Consider the following 25,752-nt stretch of genomic DNA (forward strand, 5'->3'; position numbering starts at 1 on the left):
GAGGATGGCTCTGCATGTTTTCTTTTTCTCTTTAAAAATCTGTCTTCCACGGAACCTAGGTCGGCCCTAGGGTGTGGGAAGGCAATAGAGTCTAGTGGTTTAAGAATGTGCAGGGGTCTTGGAGGCAGATCAGTCAGGACAGAAATCCCAGCTCTGCCTTGTACCAACTATGTCAGGTTCCTTAATGTTAGCAGATTTCATTTACTTCCTGTAAATTAGGGGTAAGGATATCTTCTTTTTAGGAGCTTAATGAGGGTGAAATAACTGAAATTATAATGAGGATTGAATAAGATAATGATGTACAGTTTTATGGGCATGGTTCCTGGCACAAAATTAGCGCTCGGGTAACCATGATCATTGTTCTTATTTCTGCTTCATGCTACTGGATTTGTTTTTAAAAACCATCTCCAGAGATTTTTTTGCCTGCTTGCTGAATCCTCTCCTCAGATAGTGACCTGATTTTTCTCTGAAATTCCATCTTGTTTGTAGGCAGACAGCCAAGTGGACCTGGTCCGGCAGCATTTCTATGAAGTATCCCTGGAGTATGTCTTCAAGGTGCAAGAAGTCCAAGAGAGAAAGATGTTTGAGTTCGTGGAGCCTGTAAGTAGATGCTCAAGGTTTCATTGTGTACCCAGACTTTCATCCCCACCCCTCATTCCAACTACCTAGATGATGAAGTACTCTAAGTTGTTAATGAAGAGATTGACCAGCCCTGATGCTGTGCCTTCTGCTGGAAACAGTGCTTGGTCAACTGGCTACCCTGGGTTCGTCCCAGTACAACCACGGGCATGGGTGTAGGGCATTCAGCAATGGTTCTGTCCTCTAGCTACCTTGCGTTGTGCTGGTTGGTTTCCAAGTCAAAGTAGGGGAGGGGAGGAGTTTTCATCTTGCCAAACAATAGTGATGACACCTTAACTTTCCTCCTTCCTCCCCCCACTTCTTCTCTCCCTCAAATAACCCAAATGTAGCAGTAACCCAAGGAAACCATTCTCTTTTTGCCTCCTAAGTTCAAAGCCCCTCCTTATCCCAGTCATGTATTAAAATGATGCGATATAAAGCAATTTCTCACTCTAAGTTTGTTATAACCAAGCAGCATGGAGATTGTTCTGAGTGAATCGTGATGGGATTTGGACTTGGACAGAATGTTCCAGTGGGCGTGAAGGGTTGCAATGTGGGGACACGTCTGGCTGTAGCTTAGGCCACCCCAGTGTGGTTGTGGTTTTGTGCAGATGTGGTATTGCTCTACTCCTCTGTGGCACTAGTGTTCAGAATCCATGGAAACACCAAATGAGCATGTGGGCCTCAATTTAAAACTCTTGCAGATCTTGAATTTTTCAGCTGAATGCAGCCTCTGATCTAGACCAAAGCCTGGGGTCTCTATACAAATGAGATTACCTACTTAGATTTAAGAAAGTGATTTTCTTAAGCAAATAACAAAACTATAAGAAACTGAAAGAAAATGACGGCTCTTTTTGGTCAAGAATGTTCTGTGCCCTGTTTCTAATTTATAAACTTTGGGGATGCTTTTTAGGCACGTAGACTTGATGGTAGTTTCAAGACTCCATTTGGCCTTGGAATTTGATGCGTCCATCTTTTACTTTGCTGGAACTATTTTGATCTTGGGAGTCTACTCCCAGCCATCTCATCTGGCAGATTCTTCAAAGCTATTAATTACCTCAGTCTTATCTGAATAATGGAAACTTTAGAGCCAGCTTCCTTTCCAGCAATGATCTCTGCCAAGATCTCAGGTCAAAATCCACATCTTTCTGCAGGGTCTGTGAGATGGGGAAAGCCATCTGTCAGAGAAAGCAAGCTTGTTGATTTCCCTGCTTGGGGCCCAGAGGTGTTAAAACCAGCCATTCAATCACAGGTTGACTAAAAAAAAGTCTCATCTCTCTCATGGCTGGAGCAGGAATTCAAATGCTGTCATGAAGAATTAGCCTTTGGCCTTTTTACTTGCTTTTACTAGAATTTCTAGAGGAAAAAAAACTGTGATTCTCATAATCTTTATGTATACTTTGGTCGATATTATTCTATAAATACTTGATTTTGATGAATTGCATTTTAATTGACCCATCCTATTTTTGAGTTGTTTTTTTTTTGTGTCCATTTTGATGTCTCCATATAGTGAATGAGATATTGTATCTGTTAGCCTTTGCTGGCTAACAAATAACCATAAAACCTTATACAACAATAGACGTTTATTTCTTACGCATCTGTGGGGTTCATCCAGTCTAGGCTGGGCTCAGCTGGTTGACTCTGCTCATCTTGGTGGGCTTTCCTCTCCTCCTCCCCCACCGTCTCCTCCTCCTCCCTTTCTTCCTCCTCTTTTTTTTTTTTTTTAAAGAAATCTATAAGGATGTATCCTTCTGTTTCCTGGCATGCTGTTGTAGTATATCAGTGTCTTAGGTGTTTTGAGAGGCAGTGTAGCATCATCGTCAAGGGCTCTAGAACCAGACTGCCTGCATTTAAATTCCAGCTCAGCCATTTTCCAGCTGTGCATTCTGGGGGAAGTTATTTTTTGAGCCTTAGTTTTCTCCTCTGTGAAATAGGTATAATAATACCACTTATCTTATAAAGATGTTAGGAGGATTACCTGAGCTTATCCAGGTAAGATGCTTAGAATAGAGCTAACCTAAGTAACACCCAGTTATTATATAATTGCTTATTAGGACCCAGTTAGCGATTATTTTTTATTCTGAAGTAGAGGAGTATATCAATTTTGGCTACCCAGGGTCTCCTCAAGTGAGCAAATGAGTCAAGTGCCAGTATTAACAGAGCCTACTTGGTTTAATATAGTCTTGGTAAATCTAAAAGCATTTATTTTCTGAATAGCATAGAAAATGCTGATGACCCAGCTGCTCTGGCTGAGGAGCTCACAGTCTCCTTGGGGAAGCAGTGTCTATGGTAAAGAGCTAGCCAAGGTAGCAAGCAGTTCAGTGCCAGCATGCATAGGATGGATGTACCAGAGGGATTTAAAAAGTAGAGAACCATTGTGGTTTGCAGATGTTTTTGAAGTCATAAGGTGAGGCACCTGGAGAGCTAATGAAAAAAAAGGTCTGGGCTCATGTTAGAGTGAAGAGAAAGTGGTAGGGGCTTGTCCTGAGTTAAGTTAAATGAGTTGGCGGAGAGGTTGGATGTAGATGTGTGACCTTCCCTTTTCTATAGAAGTTCTTGTTTCTGAGCACACCAGTTGATAGGCAGGTGAGTGGCTGGAGCTATGGGTAGGGAGAAGAGAGTCACACAATGAAAAAGCTACTGACCAGATCACTGCTTCTCAAAGTCTTAGAAATACAAATTCTCAGGCTCTACCCCACACCTGAAATTTGGGGCTGGGTCCAGTCATCTATATTTTTGCAAGCCTTCCAGGCGATTCTGCTGCACATTAAAGTTTAAGCTTCTGGCCTAGATAGTACAAAAGAAGAACGTGAAGTAACAGTCGATGATATCAGCTGAAACTCTGTCATGTTCTGTGTGACTAATAAGTGCTTTACCACATTATGTCATTCAATCCTTATATCATCTCTGAGGGTAGGTACCGTTTTTTGTTTTCAGATAAAGAAATGGAAGCACATTTATTTACTTCTGCAAGGTCACACCCAGTAAATAGCAGAGCTGTAGTGGTCTGACTCTTAATCTCTGTGAAACAGCATTTGACTACTTAAGGACGGAAAGGAAACAAGCAAAAAAATCGATTGAACTAAATTGTTGGGGTGCCTGGTGTGGATGGATATTCATGTGTTGAGTTGGTTGCAGTCAAGGGAATCTTCCAGCCATTCAAGGAACCTCCATGCACATCGACTATGTTCATTTGTTTCTTAGAAAGTAACTTCAAGTGCTGGAAGTTATTGACCTTCAGAAAAAGAAACAAAATTTTAGTATGCTAAGGAAGAAAAATCAGACTTCTGGGATCTAAACCGTATATTTTTGTGTGCCCTGGAAACCTTAATTTTCTTGTTGAGGTACTAAATGTTCTGGAGATTGGGATCGCAGATAATGACATACTGGCTTCATGAAGGTGAAGCCACGTTCCGTCTGTTCCCTGAGTGTTCATAATTGAAGGTTACCTACTGCTGCAGAGAGCTCACTCTCTACATTCGTCACGCTCCACGGCCTCTGAGTTTCGCCTCCAGAGTATTTCTTGGTGCTCTGCCTTCCTGTCCTTTCTCACGGCTTCCGCCCCATTGCAGGTGGTCATTCTTTCGCTTTGGTCAGTGGCGTCCTGTCCTGACCCTGTCAGCACAGTGCCTTTTCTGACACATCGGTCTGATTCTGTCCTTCTTGCTGAGCAGCCCCTGCCAGCACGCCTGTGCTAATTAAGCCCATTACATAGATGATCTCAATCTCTACCATAATCCACTGCGGTAATAGGGTAAAGACGAGTTAAAGGGAGTTACCTGGCTTACCCAGCCCAGCTTTTCATCCCTTTACTGGCTGCCCTTCTCTTCGTCGTGTGAATGAATGGTTCTTGGTAGCTGTATTCTTCTGCTAGGGATGCTGTAACAAAGTACCACAAACTGGGTGCCTCAGAACCACAGAAATGTATTGTCTCATAGTTCTAGAGGCTAAAGGTCTGAGATCAAGGTCAGCATGGCCCTGCTCCCCCTGAAACCTGTAAGGAAAAAATCCTTCCTTTCCTCTTCCTAGCTTCTGGTGGTTTCCTGGCAGTATCTGGCATTTCTTGTTTTATAGATGCATCACTTCAATTCCTCATCTTCACAAGACTATCTTCTCTCTGTGTTTGTTACTGTGTCCAAATTTCCCCCCTTTCTAAGGACACCAGTCATTTTTGATTAGGGCCTAATGGATTCATTTTAACTCGATTACCTCTGTACAGACCCTATTTTCACATAAAATCACATTCTGAAATACTGGGGTTTAGGACTTCATATCTTTTGGGTTTGGGGGAAAAAAATTCAACCCAAAACAGTAGCTCTATTCTATAAATGGAAAAAACTTAAATTTATCACGTAGTCCAGAATGATGTAACCATCACTAATAACGCAGTTACATTTTTGTTTATTATTTTTAAAAAAATCTGTGTTATCAGCTAGGAAATAGGAATAAATTTTTCTTACAGTTATTCTCAGAGGAAAACAAGGAAGGGGAAGAAGGCAGAGGGTTGGGAAGGTCTTTCTCTGGCACTTCCTTTGTCATGCTGTGATTGCGTGTCTAGCTGTCCAGGGAGGAGCCTGGGTGGACGTGCTGGCTTCTCTTACCTGATAACCAGGTGAGGCTACAGCAAGCGCTTCCTCTGTGTGTGTGAGTAGAACCATTTCTTTGAGGCAGACAGATCCTTCCCTCTCGGGAGTCCTTCTATGGGCCTTGCCCAGCTCCCTGAGCAGTGGACTTTCATTTCCCTTGGGGTCATAGGTTCAAAGATTCATACAGTGTGTGAGAGGTAGGGGAGGGGACGAAAGATGCTGTGAGGGGAGAAGGAAGGAAGTGGCCCAAAGATAACAATACCTAAGGCATCATTTCCTGTAGAAAAAATGGACAATCAGCCATGATACCAGAGGAAGTGAAAACCAAAATAAACATTGGCAGCTCTCTGCCTTCAGAGTGCTTGTGTGTATACCCAGGTGGCATCTTAGCAAGCTGTTTGAGATAGTTAATTACCCTGAGTAAGAGAGGCCCTGTTGACTTTAAGTGAAGCATAAATCAGCGTTAATAGAAGGAATGACTCGAGAATCAGCTGCTTATCTTCTGCATTATTCTCCAATAGAGGGTGACTCAGTGCCCTGGAAAAGTGATGGGGCACAGCCTTCAAGGACAACAGGGAGGGAAGAGATAAGAAAGGGCTGTTGTCCTTGTGAATACTGGCACTAGGTTTGGCATAAGAGCTCCTTCTTCTCCATTACTGGAGCCATTTGGAAGGAAAAGTGTGGGCCACATTCTCAAAAATGTATTTTACATAGAGGGCTTTGCAAAGACTTTGGTCATCTTTGAAGAAAAGAGTTCAGTATTAGTCTTTGGTGACTCTCTGTGGCTTACCACCCATTCCTTAATTTAGGTGAAGGATGTATATATGGTGCCTCTAGATGTTTTTATAGCCAGAGGACCCAGCAGTGCCTGTTCCCTCTCCTCCTGTGAGGATCTAAGGGAACAGACGCTCCAGGGACAATGGCAGCAGGAAGTCAAGGGATCATATTGTTAAAGGTGGGGTTTTGCCTGACTTCCAGTGCAGAGCTCTTTGATAAAGTGGGCTGGGCATGTGACTTTGTCTGAAGACAGGTCAGTATATACCTTGGTGCTTACCGTTCCTGCCACAAGCAAAGTGTGAGAGTTTCCTTTACTCTCATTATTAGGGCTGCTTCTCAAAAAAGGAAAGTAGGTGAAACAAAGTGAGATTGTGTTTAATAAGTAAAGGTATGTTCATTTAAGGACTAGAAGATTAAACACAACAATATAAAGTGATGCAGCTGTGTCTTGGTGTAACACGTATTTGAGGCAGGTCAGAGGGGACAACTCAGACAGTGTGGGTCGGCACTGAGAAGTTCAAGTTAGAATGGGGCTGGTCCCCAAATGTAGTAGAACTGAGCTTGTGATGGAGGTGAGGTTCTGGTTCTTCTGAACCTTGTTCAGGCTTTAACTATAATCCTGTCTTCAGGTTGAGATTTGGGACCGAGGCAGGGTATGTAGAGCTTGGGACGGGGCCAGGGAAGCATAACAGCAGTGAGGTTTACATATGGGCACTGAGAGGAGAGACGGCAGGAACGTTTACTTAGCTTGGAGAAGTGAAGGCTGGCAAGGGCTCAGGGTGGGGACATCAATGGTTTTTAAGTATATGAAGGCATGTTGTGAGAATTGTAGTGAACAGATGTTTTCAGTCCTCGCTAAAGACAAGACTAAACAAGGAATGGGCTTACCTTTTAGGCTGTGACACTTTAAATGAGAATTTAGGGAAACCACCTAAATGAAAATGTGGGAACATGAGATTATTTTAATAAAGGAATCCAGAGTGTTTACTTCTGCAGAGCTTCTGGAAAGTACAGAAACACATTTGAGCTGAAGTCTGATCTGGATGATTTTCTTTGATTTGACTTTGCCTGTTAGACTGCAGACTCAGGACACACCAGCTTCCTTTTCTCCCTTCCTTGTTGGTTATCAATATAACCACACCCTTCTGCATGATAACCTGATATTATGAATATACTAGAAGGAGGCTGAGTGGGAGCCCTGGTCTTCAGCTTCTGAAGAAGTGATTTTCTTAGGAGGTGATGAGGCTCACAGGGTAAGAGCTTGGATGTTGGTGCCAGGAGACCTGGTTTCAAATCCTGGCTGCCACTTACTGTGTGTTTTGGGGCAAGTTAGTTAACCTCTTTGAATCTGCTCCCTTACTAATAAGTTGGAGATGATAGTAGTGTTCATTTCATAGGTTGTTAAGAATATTTAGTGAGACAGGGCATATGAAGTTACAGTGCCTGGCATATAAGAAGTGCTCAGTAAACGATAGCCATTATCATTACCTTATTCTAGACTTGCAAACCGGGGCTGGGGACTCAGATACAGCTCCATGATACCTTTTGAACCTGCTTATGTGAAGTTTGCCCTTCTGCCTTCATTACAGCTACTGGCATTCCTACAAGGACTCTTCACTTTCTATCACCATGGTTATGAACTGGCCAAGGACTTCAACGACTTCAAGACGCAGTTGACTATCAGCATACAGAACGTGAGTAGGCGAGGGGGCAGGCTTCCTCTCCCTTGCTAAGCGAAGGAAAAACAAAATATGGGTCTGGTTGCATACAGATCACTTAAGTGGACTGAGGTGCAGGTGGGGAGGATGGGTCTTGCTCGGGTTCAAAGGGCAGCGGGGGTCAGGCATCTCTAGGGTGCTTGATGGTCCCAGGTTAGAGCCTCATCCTCTCCGCCATCATTTCAAAGCACTATTTATGTTCTCGGAAGTGCTGCTGCTGATTATGTTTTAAATCTGTAGCGCCAGAATCAGGATTTCCTTTGGCAGTGGAAGTCCCAGCCCCACCCAGCCCAGCCTCCCTCTGTGCATCTAGCTGCCTGGCCCCATAAAACCATAGAGTGTGTGTGTTCAGGGGATGAGGATGGGGTACACATGCTGGCCTTGGGCTCAAAGGATGTGCTGTTGTTCAACTCTCAGTGAGGCTGCCAGGAAATCCAAGTAGGTGCGCCTTACTCCCAATCTCCTTTCCCAAATTGTAAGCAGCAGGACCTTTGGGTGCACAGAATCCTGCTTAGGACTCTGGTTAGCGGTCACTGGGGCTCGAACCCCCTTCTTCCCTGTGTGATGGGGCCACATTAGTCTGCATGTTGTCTTTGTCTCTGGATGATCCTGTGTCCAAATAAACCCAAGTGTGTCCGTGTGGGTTGGACTGCGGGTTGGACTGCATGCTTTTAGAAGCCTGAGCTTGCCCCCTCATGGTTCTCTGCAGTGCCTCAGAGAACAGGAAGTTGCAGGGTCTTGGATGAGATGTCACAAAGCATGGCTTCCCTTGGGCCGGGTCCCTCAGAAGGCAGGCTCTGAAGTGGAGATTTATACAGAGCAGGTCCCCAGGAGGCAGTGTTGGCAGAAGCACCTGTGACAGAGTGAGGGCAGCAGACCCTGCCGGAGGAGAGGCTGAGTGGTGAGGACTCAGCTGACGCCCCGGGCCCCCTGGAGCTGGGATGGTCCCTTGACCCTCCCCCTTTGGCCCCTGGCTTCACCTGGTTGCTGGGTGCAGGGTGCCCTGGGGGAGGGGTAACCTTAAGTGAAGCAGCTCCATTTGAGGAGGGAGCCATCAGCAAACAGCTGGAGAAAGAGCATCTCTGTCCTGGAGGGAGGTGGAGGGCGTACCCTGCTGTGGACCATCTGAGTCAGAGTGGCCTGGGATGCTTGTTAAAAATGCACATGTCTGGGTTGAGAGGCGCTAAACTTATCTTTCGGGGTGAGAACTGGTCATTTGCATTTCCTGCCGGTTCCCCAGGTGATTTTGATGGTCTCTAGAGTTTGAGAGTCATTCTGACGTAGGGCTTTAAGGCCAAAGTATATTTCTTAAAAGGGAACATTTTTGCCTGATTCCCAGATGGCTGAATGTTCCTTACCTGGTTTTAGATCTAAGAATTCTGTAGGTTGATGTTCTGAAGTGCTAGAGATGGGAACAGGGTTTCATTTCTTTGATTTGAATAAAATTCCTTTCATCCTAGACAAGAAATCGCTTTGAAGGCACCAGGTCAGAAGTGGAATCCCTGATGAAGAAGATGAAAGAGAATCCCCTCGAGCACAAGACCATCAGTCCCTACACCATGGAGGGGTACCTCTATGTCCAGGAGAAACGTGAGTGCTGGGTCGGCCAGCAGTGTGGGTGTACTCATGCCTTTTTCCCAGGAGCTGGGGTGTGTATTCAGTAGTGCCTGGCCTGGAGTGTGTATTTGGATGAAGGAGAGTGATTTTATAGTTAGGTTTCCTAGGGGAGAGATGCTGTCCACAAGGTCTTGTCTACCTCCCAGTGATGTGTTGTTTCCTTTGTAACTGGGAATTTCCTTGCAACCTGGAGTTTTTTGAGGCTCTGTGGTGCCACTTCTCTCCCTGGTGTCACTCTACTCTTGAGGTTCCTGTACCTTCAGTATAGCTTTATATACCATACCCTTGGTGTAGAGGCCTTGGAAAGGTCTGGCTGGCTGGACCTTATTGTCATATCCTTCGGTAGACTTAATAGTTGGTTTTCATTTGAGACTTGTTTCAGCAAGGCCCAAACAATCATGACTTAGGCCCTTTCTCTCTTCTCCTCAACCCCTGTCATTCCAACACTTAAATTTTATGAAAAGTAGAAACAAAAGCTCACTTCAAGAGCCAGGAAGAAGAGCCGTTGACTTGCCCATATGACATCAAGGAAAGAAATGCCAGGTGCTGCTAACCCAGAGTTTTCAACGATGACTCAGATTCGTGCACTGGGCTATAGCACTCCCAGACTTAATTCATGCGTGCGGTGCTAGAGGTTAAAGAAAGTGCATTGTTTTTCTTTAATGGATAGCTCTTCTTGTAGTCTCCCACCTGTGCTTTCTGACTGGGCACTGTTGATTTAGGATTAGTTAAATATCTTCACTCCTGTCTGCTTCCTAATGGAACAAAACACTCAGTTTCAGTGATTATTCTATTTAGTGATTACTTGAAAATTTTCTTGGACTTAAAATTGTTCCCTGGTGACAAAGGTGTAGTAATGGGGTTGGAGGTTGGAGCATCGGTTGTGATGAGAGTTTTATGTCCCTTATTCTTGCAGGTATGAGCTTGTTAAGACTTGTAAAAAACAGAAGCTACTTTAATTGTGTGTTATACCTGAATATATGGTCATATCTTCTTTGCTCAATGAGAAGACCACCCCCAAAAGCTTTAAGTCAACTTGAAAATAAAAACTTTTAGGACTATAAAAATACAGTTCAGTGTCCACTTATAATACTTAATTTATTAATATTGGTAACTCCAATATTAATATTTATACGTGTAAAGTCAGTATAAGCAGTCACATGACGTACAATTTTATTCAAACACTTCATGTGTTTTTTCAACACTAACGTCTTGATTATCATTAGAACCATATTTTGATTCTCCAACACAGTGGTCCAGAGCATGTCATTAGAATACAGCTTTTTTTTTTTTTAATTTGGAAGTTTTTGTAACTTATTATTTTGAAGTAGTTTCAAACTTACAGAAAGTTGAAAGAATAGTATAAAGAACGACCATATGACCTTTACCCAGATTCACGAATTTTTACCATTTTTCCAGTTAGATCATTCTTTCTCTCTCTGTATGGGTGTGTGTGCACATCACAGTCTCACATACACACACACACACACACACACTATAATTTTTTCTGAACTATTTGAGAACAGGTTGCATATATCATGCTTCTTGACTTCAGTGTGTATTTTCTCAAAACATTCGTTTATGTAACCACAGTTACATATCCAGGAAATTTAACATTGATAAGATATTTCATCTAAACAATATTTCATATTCCCATTTTGTCAGTTGTCCCAGTGATGCCCTTATAGAGCATTTTGTTTTCCTTCAGTACAGGAGCTTGTACAGCATTTAGTTGTCATATGACGACTTTAGTCTCCTTTACTCTAGAACAGTTCCTCTGATGACATTGACGTTTTTGAAGAATATTGGCCAGTTCTTGTATAGAATTTTCTTCATTGTGGGTGTGTCTGATGTTTCCTCATGATTAGATTCAGGTCACGCATCCCTGGTCAAATCCTACATAAGTAATGCTGTGTTTTTCCTGGGTACCAAATCCGGAGCAAAGGATGTTCCTCTGCCCTCTGTGGTCTTGTTGATTTTGATCACCTAGTCAAGGTACTGTCTGCTTTCCCCACTGTGCTGTCACTGTGTTTCCCTTGTAACTGATAAGTGGTCTGTGGGGCGGACACCTTAAGACCATGCCCTTCCCTCATCAGACTTCGCCTCCCATGGAGTTAGCATCCATTGAGAATCCTGGCCTGGACTGACCTTTACTGTGATGGTTGCAAAATGGTGATTTTGCAGTTCTGCCACTCCCTCCACATTTATTAGTTGCCTTTTGGTGTACTATAAGGAAGCGTCCTCCCCCTTTCTACCTCCCTCCTTCTCTCCTTTCCTTCCTTCCTTCCTCCCTCCCTCCCTTCTTTCCTTTCTTTCTTTCTTTCTCTCCTTCTCTCTTTCTTTCTCTCTCTCTCTTTCTCTCTCTCTCTCTTTCTTTCTTTCTTTCTTTCATCTGTCTATCCATCCATCTTTCTACTGTCAGTATGGACTTTTGAGTTCCCATTTTGTTCATTAGGCTAAATCCATTACAGTCCTTGTTTATTATGATGCTCAAAGTGTCCAAGATACAGCACTTTTGAAATCTTTGTGTTGTGCTGTCACTGGAATTTATTCTCTAAGCCACAGAAACACAGTTGAATGGTTGGTGTTTTCATTTGTCCTTGATGCTCCAATGTAGACACTCTTGCTTTTTAAGTATACTAAGTGACATCCAACACTTGCAATGGGCATTCATACCCTGAAAAATAATTATTAAGTGTCTGCTAAATCTGTTTTCATGTTGTCATTATTGTTTTTAAATCATATCTGCTATGTGATCTCTATAAGCATCCAGAACTCGTATTGATTGAGGTCCTTGCAGGCTAATAATGCCAATCATGCCTTCTTCCTCTAACAGTACTTTGTTGTTTGAAATAAAGTAATTGGCCAGGCACCTGATAAAATCAGATACTGTCAGAATTTGTCTGTAGGGCATCTGCCTCTTTCCTAAGGGATAATTTTGAGGGACAAACTCCTTAGATTACATTTGAGCATTTACAGTTACTTCTGTTCCACATGTCTGGTGTCTCTGGGTTTTCCTTGTCTGCTTTTCAGATCTTCTTGAGTTCTGCTAAAGTAAAAATTAGGGGTTTGGAAGTAGGTCAGAACCCCCGTACGTGCGTGCACATGGTCGCAGAGCAGCTGTGTGGGAAGCGTGAAGTCATCACACCAGATGGGAACGGTGACAAGCACTTTGAGGAGCTTTTCTGTGTTCCTTCTCAATCATCTTCCTCCTGTCAGGGGAGAGAAAGGAAACTTCAGATGGAGATTGATAATATGGGAAAGTGAATTAATTTCCCCAGGGAACCTCTACTTCCCTTATATTTTAAGACCCATCGGATGCAGCATTTAGTGACAAACAGTCTTCCTTGGTCCTTGGGGAAAGCCCTGGGTCGGTTCCATTTCCAGCTTGTGGAATCAGATTTCTGCCTGTTCACGTCTAGCTGCTGTGGAGAGTATATCGCCCCTAGAAACAGTTTAAGGATAGGTGAGCATTGTGAGTTACTGGTTGTGTGTTTTTCCAGCATGCAGTGGACGTGTAGAGATGTTTTATGGGGAATATTACCTTGCAGGTCATTTTGGAACTTCCTGGGTGAAGCACTACTGCACATATCAACGGGATTCCAAACAAATCACCATGGTACCATTTGACCAAAAGTCAGGAGGAAAGGGGGTGAGTTCATTTTTAAATTTCATGCTTGATTTGCTTGGTTAACATATGATGAGTATAATGCATGTTTGAAGTAACACCTCCAATTTTCACTGTAATTTTCTTAATTTTTATACAGTAGTTCCAGGAGGCATGGCACCTGAAAAAGTAAATAAAACAAGATGATTATTTTGAGCACTAAGTTACATTGGCAGCTGCAATTAAGAAAGCTTTTTGTATTTCACATATATACAGTGTTAAGTGTGTATAATGTGTTTAGATGCTAGAAATTCTTGGATGACCTCATCCTGTGAAACTGATTCTTGTCACTCTCACCCAATACCCAGAGGGCTGCCAGTTGGCAGTTTAGATGTCCCAATTATCTGTTGCTGTGTAACAGGTCACCCAAATATGTACCGACTTTGAAAACAACACCAGTCATTTTAGAATTTCCTACAGTTTCTGTGGGTAAGGTCTTTGCGGAGCATTTGGATAGATGGTTTGGGCTCGGGGTTTCTTATGCTGTTTCAATCAGACAGTGACTGGAGCTGGACCATAAGGGTCTGAAGCAGCTCTGGGCTGGTCAGATATAGCTCTCTTCCTTTCTCCTGACCTCCTCTCCCATTCTCTTCCTTCTTTCCCTCTTGCTCTGTATAGTCTCAGGGCCTGTCCTCTGGCCTCTCTACGTGGGCTATTTTGGGTTTCCTCACAGCACGGCAGCCTCAGGGCAGCTAAAGGATTCAAGAGTGAATATTCCAGCAACAAAAGCAGACCCTGCAAAACCTTTTAATGACCGAGGCTTAGAAGTCATATTGCCTTAGGTTGGCCCCATGTGTTGGTTGAAACAGTCATAAAAGCCCACCCAATTTCAGTGTGAGAGGACATAGGCCCTGCCTCTTGATGAGAGGAGTATCAAAGTCACATTACATTGAAGAGCATGTGGGATGGAAGATATTCTTGTGGCCGTCCTTGGAGGAGATAGTCAGGCTGCATCTGCGGGGTCCCCACTGCTGGGAGCTCCTTGCTGTGCCCCAGTGGTTCTCCTTTCCTCTGGGAGCACTCTGTGTGTCTGCATTTTCTTTTTAGGTGATCTGTCTTTTCTCTCTGGCTCCTCATAATATCTTCTTTTTTTTTCTTTTGGTATTCTACATTTCATTATGATAGTCCTTTCTGTGAATTTTTTTCTTTTTTTTCCCAATCTGTTGTGCTTAGGCATTTTGGCCTTTCTGGATTTGAGGATTGGTGTCTTTCAGTAACTTTGGAAAATTCTCACCAATTATCATTTTGAATTTTGCCCCCCTCCCCATTCTTTCTATTATTCAATATCTCCTTCTGGAGATATTTAAATATTTTTTAACAAAAATATTTATATGTTTCATTTCTTTGAATCTCTGGACTCCGTTCTGGATAATTTCTTTTGTTCTATCTTTAGTTTAAATAATTTTTCGGCTGTGTCTAATCTGTTGATAAAGTAGTCCTCTGTAAGTATTCCAATGCTGGCCCTCTTCTCTGAGCAAATTTTTGTGCATTCTGTTGGGTTTGCATATGTGCGGGCATTACAGTGTAGAGGCTAAGAGCACTGGCCCTGAGGTTCGACTGCCCGGGTCAGTGATGTGACGCTGTTGTCATTACTGTTAGCTACTCCCCCGTCCTGTCCCCTTGCTCTCTGCCACTTCCAGTTTTTCTTCCTGGCTTTCTTTCTCTTAGACCACAACGCAGGAGTTGATCAGCATCTCTGTCCTTCGCTGTATCAAGGCAAAAAAAGCCAAGGCTCTCTTAATGTGTCTTGTTAGGGGTAGAGTTGACTTATAAATAATCTCAGGAAAGCAGATATGTGAAAATATCAAAACATAGAGAAATTACAGAGTTAGAAGGAGTATTAAAGATCTCTTAATAGGAGTTCCCTATTATTCATGAAATGGAAATAGAGTTAGGTCTGCCTTTCTTGGGTCAAGTCATAGTCCTTTTCTAACTCCTGGTCCTTCTAGAAATCAGATTCACTGAGTTATTCTCTCACACAGTCTTTATTTTGGGACTGTTTATCTTGTGCTTTCCTAAACCTGGAGTGAAGAACTCTCTTGTATTTTCTCTACTCCTTTCTTACCACGCTTGAAAGTGAAGGGCAGAGACGAATTATGGTGGGTGTTTGGGGCTCCTTAGACTTTAGTGGGATAATAGGAAACACCTCACTGAGTTGTTAAGAGGCTTATATGCATTAGTGTATATAAACTTCTTGGGACTGAGCCTGACACATAATAGAGGCTGCCATATTAGGAGCTTGATATTATGTGAAATAATTTTTCTAGTAATAATTACTTATATTTAGATTTTGTTTTATATTTTTCTAAAATATTGTCCTTTATCATCCTGTTTTATCCATTTTTCCTACTTTACAAAAGAGGAAATTGTGGGTCAGAGAGAGAGAATGATTTCTAAGGATGTATGTTGAAAGAGTTACTTTGAACCAGTGCTCAAACCCTGATTCTGGAGCCTACATCTCCTGATTCTGAGGTTCATCATCATAATAAAAGAGAATAATACTGTATATGTGTAAAATAATAGTTTGGCATGACGCCACTCTGTTTCCTCATCCTCAGGGTGAGGAAATGTGAAGACTGGCTGTCCAGAGGTGATGTCTTCTCAATTTATACAGGAGAATCATGTGACGTCATTGTATGTGTGCTTGTGCAAAGCTCTCCTAGGAGCTGGCGGCAGACTTAACGTAGAATATAGGGTGTTTTCTTTTCCTAACACGCTCTTTGTCCACCCTGTCTCTCCTTCCCTGTCCCTTTCATTTGGATTAGTTTCCTTTGAAAGTACCTGCTTTTCTCTTAGCTTCAGTCCAGGAGATGTGAGCGGATTTTCTGCATCCTCTTGGAGACGAGGCCTGTGTGTGGTGAAAGACAGTTCCCCACGTTCTATCCTGTGAGATGAGGACGCTCTCTGCGGGAGCCCTGGAGCAGCCCAGAGCTGACCCCGTCCCTTTCCTGGCTTGAAACCCTTCATATGTTCCCACTGCTCACAGGATACAGACCACAGTCTGCATGATCTGGTCCCTGCTTCCCTCAAGCCCTTTCTCAGTCCAGTTTCCCTCTTGCACGGGGATTCCAGACACACTGGCTTCCCTTCAGTTCCTACAGGGCTCCATGGACCCCCGCCACAGGGCCTTTCCACCTGCTGTTCTCCACCCCTGATCTGTGCTCCTGGTTTTATCTCCTGTGGATCCTTCGGGTCTCAGCCCAAGAAAGCCTTTGCCGACCTTCCTGCCGAGGTCACATCCCCTTAATGTAGGTGTTTTAGCACAGCATGCCTCTTTTATTGTAGTGTTTGTTAGGGTTGTAACTCTTCATTTATTTGTTTAAGTGATTGTTATCTCCATCCCCTGTTTTTTTAACCACGAGTACTTGAACAGATCATCTTTATAGATTTTTCCTGATATGGAATGGTCATCTTGGGAACAGCATCTTATCTTCTTCTTATTTCTGCTTATATTTGACAATCTTTTATAGTTCCCCTGTTTTCTCCTATTTCTCAGGGACACCTCCCCCTAAGCTTTCAAAGTGACAGGTAGTCCAACGCCATTAAATCAGAAATAGAGTTAGACATTAACATGGTCAGAAGTCCATATGTTTGGGCATTTCCAGTCATACATTTACGTGTTGCAGAAGGAACAATTCTCAATCTGAGAAATTAATCTTAGCCATTCAGTAAAAGACAATAGATGTAAGACTTGTGAATATAAACTGTCTCTTCCTAGGTCTTCTGTGTTTTGTGTGCTATTCTGATATTAGTGGGTGGTTAAGTTTTACCATACGCAGTCACATTTCCTATTATTCAACAAACTAGGCAAGTTTGCTAATTTCCCCCCTAGTTTAGGAAGAAAGATTGGCAGATATAGGAGAAAAAGGAACCCTAAAAAATTCCTACGTGACAGGAAGAGAAGAAATCAGGGGCAGAAACCTCTCTGTTTTTAGACGATAAATTAGTGTTGTGTGATAAAACTGTTGCATTCCATTTGTACAATGGAATACTACCCAGCAATAAAAAGAAATAAGCCCTTTTTTTTTTGTACCATGGATTTAAAAAATTGCCTTTATTGTTTTAATGTTTAATTTTTATTTTTTTTAATTGAAGTATAGTTGATTTACAATATTACCTAAGTTTCAGGTGTAAAACATAGTGATTCACAATTTTTAAAAGTTATACTTGATTTATAGTTATTATAAAATATTGGCTATGTTCCCTGTGCTGTACAATATATCCTTGTAGTTTATTTATTTTATACATACTAGTTTGTACCTCTTAATCCCTATCCCTATCTTGCCCCTCCCTCCTTCCCTAGCCCCACTGATAACCACTAGTTTGTTTTCTATGTCCATGAGTCTATTTCTTTTTTGTTCTATTCACATGTTTTCTATGTCCGTGAGTCTATTTCTTTTTTGTTCTATTCACATTTGTTTTATTTTTTAGATTCTACAGATAAGTGATATTGTACAGTATTTGTTTTTCTCTGTCTGACTTATTTCCCTAAGCACAATACCCTCCAAGTCCATCCATGTTGTTGCAAATGGCAAAGTTTCTTTTTTAATGGCTGAGTAGCATTCCATTGTGTGTGTGTGTGTGTGTGTGTGTGTGTGTGTATGTATGGGTATACACCACTACTTTTTCTTTTTTTTAACGTCTTTATTGGAGTATAATTGCTTTACAATGGTGTGTTAGTTTCTGCTGTATAACAAAGTGAATCAGCTATACATATACATATATACCCATATCCCCTCCCTCTTGTGTCTTCCTCCCACCCTCCCTATCCCACCCCTCTAGGTGGTCACAAAGCACTGAGTGATCTCCCTGTGCTATGCGGCTGCTTCCCTCTAGCTATCTATTTTACATTTGGTAGTGTATATATGTCCATGCCCCTCTCTCACTTTGTCCCAACTTACCCTTCCCCCTCCCTGTGTCCTCAAGTTCATTCTCTACGTGTGTCTTTATTCCTATCCTGCCCCTAGGTTCTTCAGAACCTTTTTTTTTTTTTTTTTTTTTAGATTCCATATATATGTGTTAGCATACGGTATTTGTTTTTCTCTTTCTGACTTACTTCACTCTGTATGACAGACTCTAGGTCCATCCACCTCACTACAAATAACTCAATTTCATTTCTTTTTATGGCTGAGTAATATTCCATTGTATATATGTGCCACATCTTCTTTATCCATTCATCTGTTGATGAACACTCAGGTTGCTTCCATGTCCTGGCTCTTGTAAACAGAGCTGCAGTGAACATTGTACACCACTACTTCTTTATCCATTCATCTGTTGATGGGCACTTAGCTTGCTTTCATATCTTGGCAATTGTAAATAATGCTATGAACATTGGGGTTCATGTATCTTTTTGAATTAATGTTTCGTTTTCTTTGGATATATACTTAGGGGTGTAATTGCTGGATCATATGATAGTTCTATTTTTAGTTTTTTGAGGAACCTCCATACAGTTTTATGCAGTGGCTGCACCAATTTACATTCCCACCAACAGTGTACAAGGGTTCCCTTTTCTCTACATCCTCACTAACATTTGTTATTTGTGGTCTTTTTGATGATAGCCATTCTGACAGGAGTGGGGTGATATCTCATTGTGGTTTTGATTTGTGTTTCTCTGATGTTGAGTGATGTTGAGCGTCTTTTCATGTGCCTGTTGGCCATCTGCGTTTCCTCTTTGGAAAAATGTCTATTCAGGTCTTCTGCCCATTTTTTAATTGGGGTGTTTGCTTTTTCTGTTGTTCAGTTGCATGAGCTGTTTTTATATTTTGGATATTAACCCCTTATTGGTCATATCATTTGCAAAAAGAAACTTGATTTGTACAACATGAGTGAATTGCAAACGAATTATGCTGAGTGAAAGAAGTCAGACGTAAAAGAGCATTCCATTTGTATAAAGTTACAGAATATGGAAACTAATTTGTGATGACAGAGAACAGATTCAGTGTTTGCCTGGGAATGGACTGGGTGGAGGGATGATGAATTACCAGGAACTTACCAGGAAACTTTTGGGGCTGATGGAAATGTTCACTACCTTGATTGTGGTGATGATTTCACAGATGTATACAGATGTCAACTCATAAGTTGTATGCTTGAACATGTACAATATATTATACATTTAAAAATTATACTTCAATAAAGCTGTTAAAACATATTTATTGCACACCTACTCTGTTCCAGGGCCTTTTTGGTCTCTGGGGACACAAGGGTAAGCAAAAACAGACACAGTACAGTATGCCCTCAAGGAGCTTAGAGCCTAATGAGGAAAGACACATTATTTGAATCATCACTTACAGCAACAGCAAATCTCACCTGTGATCAGTGCTGTGAGGGAAGGAGGGGTACATGGTGCTATGTGAACATGTCTGGGGGTGTTTGACCCAGTCCAGAAATGTTTTCCTGAGAAGTGACCATTGAACCAAGGTCATAGAAGTCCAGAGTTGGAAGGAGACCTCAAGGTGATCTTGCTTCAGCTCTTATCAAACCTATAAATTAAACTTATTTAAGCCAATACCAACAAGAATTTAACCTAGCATGGGTTGATGCTGTACCATCATGATCTATTAGTACTCAAGACATTGGGCTCTAAGTATTAAACATGGCTTACAGATTTTATTTGCATGAGGCTGTGGTCTGAGAAGGTTGATGACCAACCTTCCACCTCCTGTGGTCCTGAACACTCAGGTTTGAGAAGATGAAATGATCGCTTCTGTTTATGTGGCACGTTTGTCCTGGAGAGGAGCATGGCCCGAGTTCTGACCTCATCTTGATAGTCTGTGTGTTCCCAACAGGGAGAAGATGAATCAGTCACCCTCAAATCCTGCACACGGCGGAAAACAGACTCTATTGAGAAGCGGTTTTGCTTTGATGTGGAAGCAGTAGACAGGTGAGTAGTTGTCACACTTTGTCTCAGGAACAAATATTGCCGAATTTGGATTTCTTTTCCATTCATTCAAAACTTTCTGGTTTTTTCCCCCTCTTTCCCTTCTCCATATAGACCTCAGGCCAGTTACTGATTTGCAAGAATCAGTATAGCCTCCCCATCCTATAGATTCAGCCCTGAGCCCCTGATTGGTTGGTTTAATTTTAATGTCAGGGCTTCCCTTCTTGGGAATATGTGTTATGTCTCAGGAGGATGAATATATGTTTAAAGAAAACTGACTGTTTAGCATGACTGTTTCAGCTATTTAAGATTTTTTACTTAAAAATTTTTATGTAATGATTCCAAAGGAGTTAGGTAAAGGGAAAAGTGGAAGAAGTTCTATCAATTAAAGAAAAAGCTTTTATGAGAGAGTAGCATTGACATGTATACACTACCAAATGTAAAATAGATAGCTAGTGGGAAGCAGCCACATAGCACAGGGAGATCAGCTCAGTGCTTTGTGACCACCTAGAGGGGTGGGATGGGGGGGTGGGAGGGAGGGAGACGCAAGAGGGAAGAGATATGGGGATATATGTATACGTATAGCTGATTCACTTTGCTATACAGCAGAAACTAACACAACATTGTAAAGCAATTATACTCCAATAAAGACGTTAAAAAAAAATTTTTTTTTTAGTTACAGTATTTCGCCTCCCACTGTGTGTGTGCATCCAGGAAAGAAAGCAAACCACTTTCGACATCAGTCTTAGGAGAGGGAGCTCTGTGTTGTGTTCCTCAAGATTTACAGTCTCATTAAGTTGTACCACTTCATGGTGTTAAGCTAGTTTGACAGCATTCCAGTTCTTTGAGACACTTTACTTGGCAACAGGTTAATTCTTTGAATGAAAGCCATGAGTTAAGCTTATTTGAGCTGTCTATTCAAGATCAGCAATGCTAGCACAAAGATCCTTAAATCTCAGCATGATTGTCCTATAATGCTGTTAATTTATCCCCTTTGTTTAAAAAAACAAAAAAAGCTACACCACTTTGTCAAGCCAGTATCTACCCTCTCTGGGACGTTTACCTGTGGCCACTTTACGGCAGCTCTAGAGGATCTGGAGCGCGAGTACCACCTGGCGTGTGCTGCCAGGTTTGAAATGCCTTCTTGTGGCATGATGTGTCCCTGTGTTGTGGCCCCTGAGGCTGCTAGAGCGCCCGTGGAGAGAGCATGCCTGTTTAGCCTAAATCAGACGTTCATGGAAACTAACCGTGTCTCATTAGCAGTCTAGTCATTACAGCTTTGGCTTTCAAGTCAGGCAACCCGGATCTAAATTTTGACTTTGCTGCTTAGTAGCCATGTGACTTTGGGCAAGTCACTTAATCTTGCAGGGCCTTGATTTCATTCTCTGGAAAATGGAGATGGTTATAGTACCTGGTTCCTAGCATTGTCAGGATCCAAGAAGAGAAGGCATATAAAACACTTGGCAGACTGGCAAATAATAAAAGCTCAACAGTTAGCTTTTATTATTTGTTAATTAGCATGTCCTGCATGTTTACCTGACTTGATATTTCAAAAGCTAGACTCTAAATGCAGAGAAGTCAATATCATTTGTAAAGAAAAGAGAGTACCCCAATCGTTCACCATGTGTGGGTTGTGAGAGGGGAAGGGAGTGGAGAAGGGCTGTATGGTGGGGTAGGTTGAATTGGGGTGGCAAAGGGGGATTGCAAAAAGTGTGCCTCAAACTAAGATGATTCTTGACTTAAAGCATCCTGACTCAGGATTTGTTTAAAGCCCTTGTAGGCATCTCCTCTATTCTAAGCATGGAATTTACTGGAGTTCGTATTGTTGGAATCCATGAAAGATGGATTAGCAGATGTGTTTGTGTGGAAATGGAGCCAGTTGTTTGATGCTGGTCAGCCGAATAGTTTCCAGAGATGATTGTCTGTTTGCAGAACTACCTGGGTGAGGGCAGTGCCCTGCATTGCAGCTCTTGTTAGATTTGGAAATGAGGTCAATGATTCTTTCTGAACCTGAATTGTTTTCTTCTTCAGAAGTTTCCCAGAAGTTGCTGAGAGTTGCTTTTTAGGCAATTAAAACTCACCATGGTTCCTCCATCTCATTTCCACCCTTGCCAACACTTCCTACCACCTTCCCCCTGTATTATGCCCAGAAAAGCTTTGCACGTCCCAATTATAAGCTGAGAGCAAATGTGTCACATTCAGCATACTGAGTGGGTTTGGGAAGTCGATTTCTTCTAGGTCATCATCTCTGATTCCCTTGGCATGAAGTGGAGGGGCTGCAGTTGTGGTGCAGAATGAGGCTGCTAAATCTCCTCTTAATAAGCAGGAGGGGAGTAGATAGTACTGTTGTATTGTTTGTAGTTTTGATGTTCTGTGTATTGTGACGCTTTCTGCCTGGGGAGAGCCTGCCGACCAGTTCTTAGAGTCAGCCGAGGGCTCAGCATGGTGAGCGCCATTGATGTGTGGACTTCCGGTCCAGAGCCACAGCGCCTCTACTGGCTCCAACAGCCCAAGAGGCAATATTCCTCTACCAGACACCTAGGGACCACTCCCACAGCCTATTAGCACCTGTGAAATTATTCAAACCAGCCACTCCTAAACGGTTTACCTATCCCTGCCTTGCCTTTGCTGCAGAAGCTCTTAACAAAGGTCGTGGTCTAGGCTCTCCCCTCCGACCACTTCTGCCTCCTGGATGATGCTGGTGCTTTCCCACGTGGCCCTGTGTGGTGTGCCAAGTGTCCTGTTTCTAACACCTGTGAATATAAGAAACTTGGTTTGCCTGAGCCCCTTCTGTGTCTCCTCTTGTGGTCACACCTGACTGGCCATCACCCGAAATAACACAGAACATCAATGAAACCCCTTCTCTCCATTTTCTATATAGGTTGTCGTCTTTGGTCTCAAAGATTAGGTTACTGTTGGCAGTATTTCCTTTAGTGTCTTTCTGCATTTTCCCCCCACATCCAGGAAGGGACTGAGGTGAGAGGGAAAAGGCATTTCCACGCACTCAGGGGAGGCATCCCTGGGAACTCTGCCTGGAGTCCTGTTCTCTGGAAGACTCCTACGCCTTGCTTTTTCACTAGCGTACTTTAGCAAGGAGGGCATGCTGCTAGCTGTCGTGCTGTCTTTTCAACCTTCCACAGACTTCTCAGCTTCTACCTGCTGAGCTGGAGAGGCAGAGGGGCAAAATGCAAAGTTTAGCACCTAGGAAATGTGAAAGTAAAAGAGGGAATGGTTATATTTAACAGCATGAGGTTTTAGAATGTTCCCAGCGTATGTTAACTGTAGCATGTATAAGCATTATGTAGTATCTATTAATGTTTTATTCTATCAAAATATTAATACATGCTAAAGTGTGGATTATTTGAGTTAGAATATGTGATGTTGTGTGGTTTTAAGGTTGAATACTTTTATCCTTCAGGCTCAGTGATGGTGTTTCACGTTGCCCTGTAGCAGAAGCTGTAGCCTTTAGGAAGTGATGTTCGAGGAGGTCGGTGTTGCAAGCTGACGACATCAGTGTCTCTTACTGTGTGGTGAGAACCGCACTCTCTCAGCATCCACAGGGGTGCTTGTTAGAACTACAGCTATAGGCCCCAGACCTATATAATCTGACTTTCTGCAAGAGAGAGCCTGAAATCCACTTTTTGAATAAGCTCTTCTGTTATCCTCTATTCTTAGTCATAATTGGTACATTCAACAGCAGGCCTATCGCAGTACAGTTTTCTCAGAGCACATGAAAGCATTTTCCTTATTAGAAACATAACAAGCAACAGTAAAACAAAACAAAAATAAAAAACCCTCAGGCTTCTTTACTAAGGAGCTTAATTCTTAGCCTTGTGGAGGGGAATATAGCTAGTAGTAAAGGTGATCACCAGCCTCTGTTACAAATTACCAGGAAAAAAGCAACAACGATAACCCCAATAAAACCCACTTTTTTAGTTAACTATGGAGGTGGGGTGAGGGGACCAGCAGTAAAGGAGCACTTTCTGGAAGCTGAGCACTGTTCATGTATTTCATGTAATTCTCATGTAATCCTCACTACAGCCCAGGGGGGCTTGTGCTCCAAGTATCTCATGTTACTGAGGAGGAATCTACAGTTTAGAGGGTGAGTCTTACCCAAGTTTCAGGTGGGATTTGAACTGAGGGTCCTAGGACCTCATTGTAGGGCGCTTTGCTCCCTCAAAACTCAGGGTTTTTAGAAACGTTTCGAGTGATAAGGCCAGTGCTATCTGTACTTGGGTTTCAGGGCCACCACTGACAGTCACCTTGCTGACTGTGAAATCTGAGGAGGGCTTTCTCACTCTCATCATTGGCATTTGGTGCATAAACTAATGGTGGGTGAACTAAAGCAGCACACTTGCTTCTGTTCGCATATTTCCTGCCCTGTACTCTTCAGAGAGCCCTCACGTGACTAACAGTTTAAAGAGGCACTGCAGAGAGAGCACAGGCCAAGCACAGGGCACATAGTTCCATAAATGCTATGTATTTTTTGTACACCTCTTCTTTTACCTTTTATTCTTAAGATGGCACTCATTTCTGTTTATCTCAGGAGACTAGCATAAGTAAAAAATCAAAGCAATAGTGCCATTTGTCAGTTGATTGTTTTCATTGTATCCCAGCGCATTGCCGTCAATTTGTTAATCCTCAAATCCTGCTGGAAAGGGGTTAATCCCTGACATTTCCGTCCTCTAGGAAGAACTGTTGTGACTCTGACCCATAAATGAGCTAGAAATCAAATTAAGGGTTAATCCAGAGCTTAGGGATTTAGATTTATAGCTCTTGAACTTCTTGTGTCAAAGATTCTCTTTAATACCGTGAATACATTTCAGAACGTTACTTTTAATTCTTACATTCTTACATGTAAGAATTCTCTTACAACTTTGACATCACAAAACTAGACCTGTACTCCCTTCTCTGTATCCTCCATCCTTCCATATTGACTTCCACATAATTATATAACTCTACGTAATTACATCTCATCTATCCCTTTTCTCTAGTGTCTGCCTTTTCTTTTTCCTTTTTCACAGAACTAGTTTTGGGGGGAGGTTCAGACCTAAGAAGCTGCTGAAGACCACTGGACTCTTCTGAGCAAATGTTGCACAGGCTCATATTAGCTCTTCAGGCCTTTGGCTTTCTTTGAAGAGAATTTTATTGTTTGCAACATTGAAAAGTGAAAGTTAGTAGAAATTCTTGTGACTTCAGTTCCAAACTGAAAAATTGCTTAGATCGAGGTATCATGTCCATCAAATCAATGTGATGCTTCTTTGAATTTCCCTTCTGGTTTTGTTTTTCAATTCATTTTCAGGACTATAGCATTTAGAATATTACATGGCTTTAAATGAACATGTGTGGGTTGTAGTAGTTGTGGGTGTTGCTACAGCATTCTCCAAAGAAGAATATTTTCTTATTTTCCTAGAAGATATTTGTTATGGGTTGAGTCGTGTACCTCCCAAATTCATACGTGGAAATTCTAATCTTCACTATCTGACAACAAAAATTATTTGGAGATAGGGTCTTTGCAGAGGTAGTTAAGTTAGAATGAGGTGATTAGGGTGGGCCCTAATCCGGTATGACTAGTGTCCTTATAAAATGGGGTAATTTAGACACAGAGCCAGACAGGTACACAGGGAGAATGCCATGTGACCATGAAGGCAGAGATCAGGGTGATGTGTCTTCAAGCCAGAGAATGCCAGAGATTGCTAGCAGACCACCAGAAGCTAGGAGAAAGGGATGGAAAAGATTCTCCTTTCCATACTTCAAAAGGAACCCATCAGCTGACACCTTGCGCTGGAACTTCTAGCCTCTAGACCTGTGAGATAATACACTTCTGTTGTTTATGCCACTCAGTTTGTGGGTCTTTTTACAGCAGCCCTAGCAAACCAATACAATATTGAA

General features: G+C 42.3%; 1 protein-coding gene across 4 annotated transcripts in view; it reads left to right on the forward strand.

The window, feature by feature from the left end:
• The window catches only part of ARHGAP26 (Rho GTPase activating protein 26), a 470,734-nt gene that overhangs the window by 134,633 nt on the left and 310,349 nt on the right, over positions 1-25,752 (forward strand). For all 4 annotated transcript variants that reach the window (XM_036847117.1, XM_036847118.1, XM_036847119.1 and 1 more), the window contains exons 6-10: positions 490-600; positions 7,571-7,675; positions 9,160-9,289; positions 12,868-12,968; positions 19,769-19,863. In XM_036847117.1, the coding sequence (XP_036703012.1) occupies positions 490-600; positions 7,571-7,675; positions 9,160-9,289; positions 12,868-12,968; positions 19,769-19,863 (542 nt within the window). The remainder of the gene's footprint in view (positions 1-489; positions 601-7,570; positions 7,676-9,159; positions 9,290-12,867; positions 12,969-19,768; positions 19,864-25,752) is intronic.

Source organism: Balaenoptera musculus, chromosome 3 (genome assembly GCF_009873245.2).
Source record: "Balaenoptera musculus isolate JJ_BM4_2016_0621 chromosome 3, mBalMus1.pri.v3, whole genome shotgun sequence".
NCBI classification, from domain to species: domain Eukaryota; kingdom Metazoa; phylum Chordata; class Mammalia; order Artiodactyla; family Balaenopteridae; genus Balaenoptera; species Balaenoptera musculus.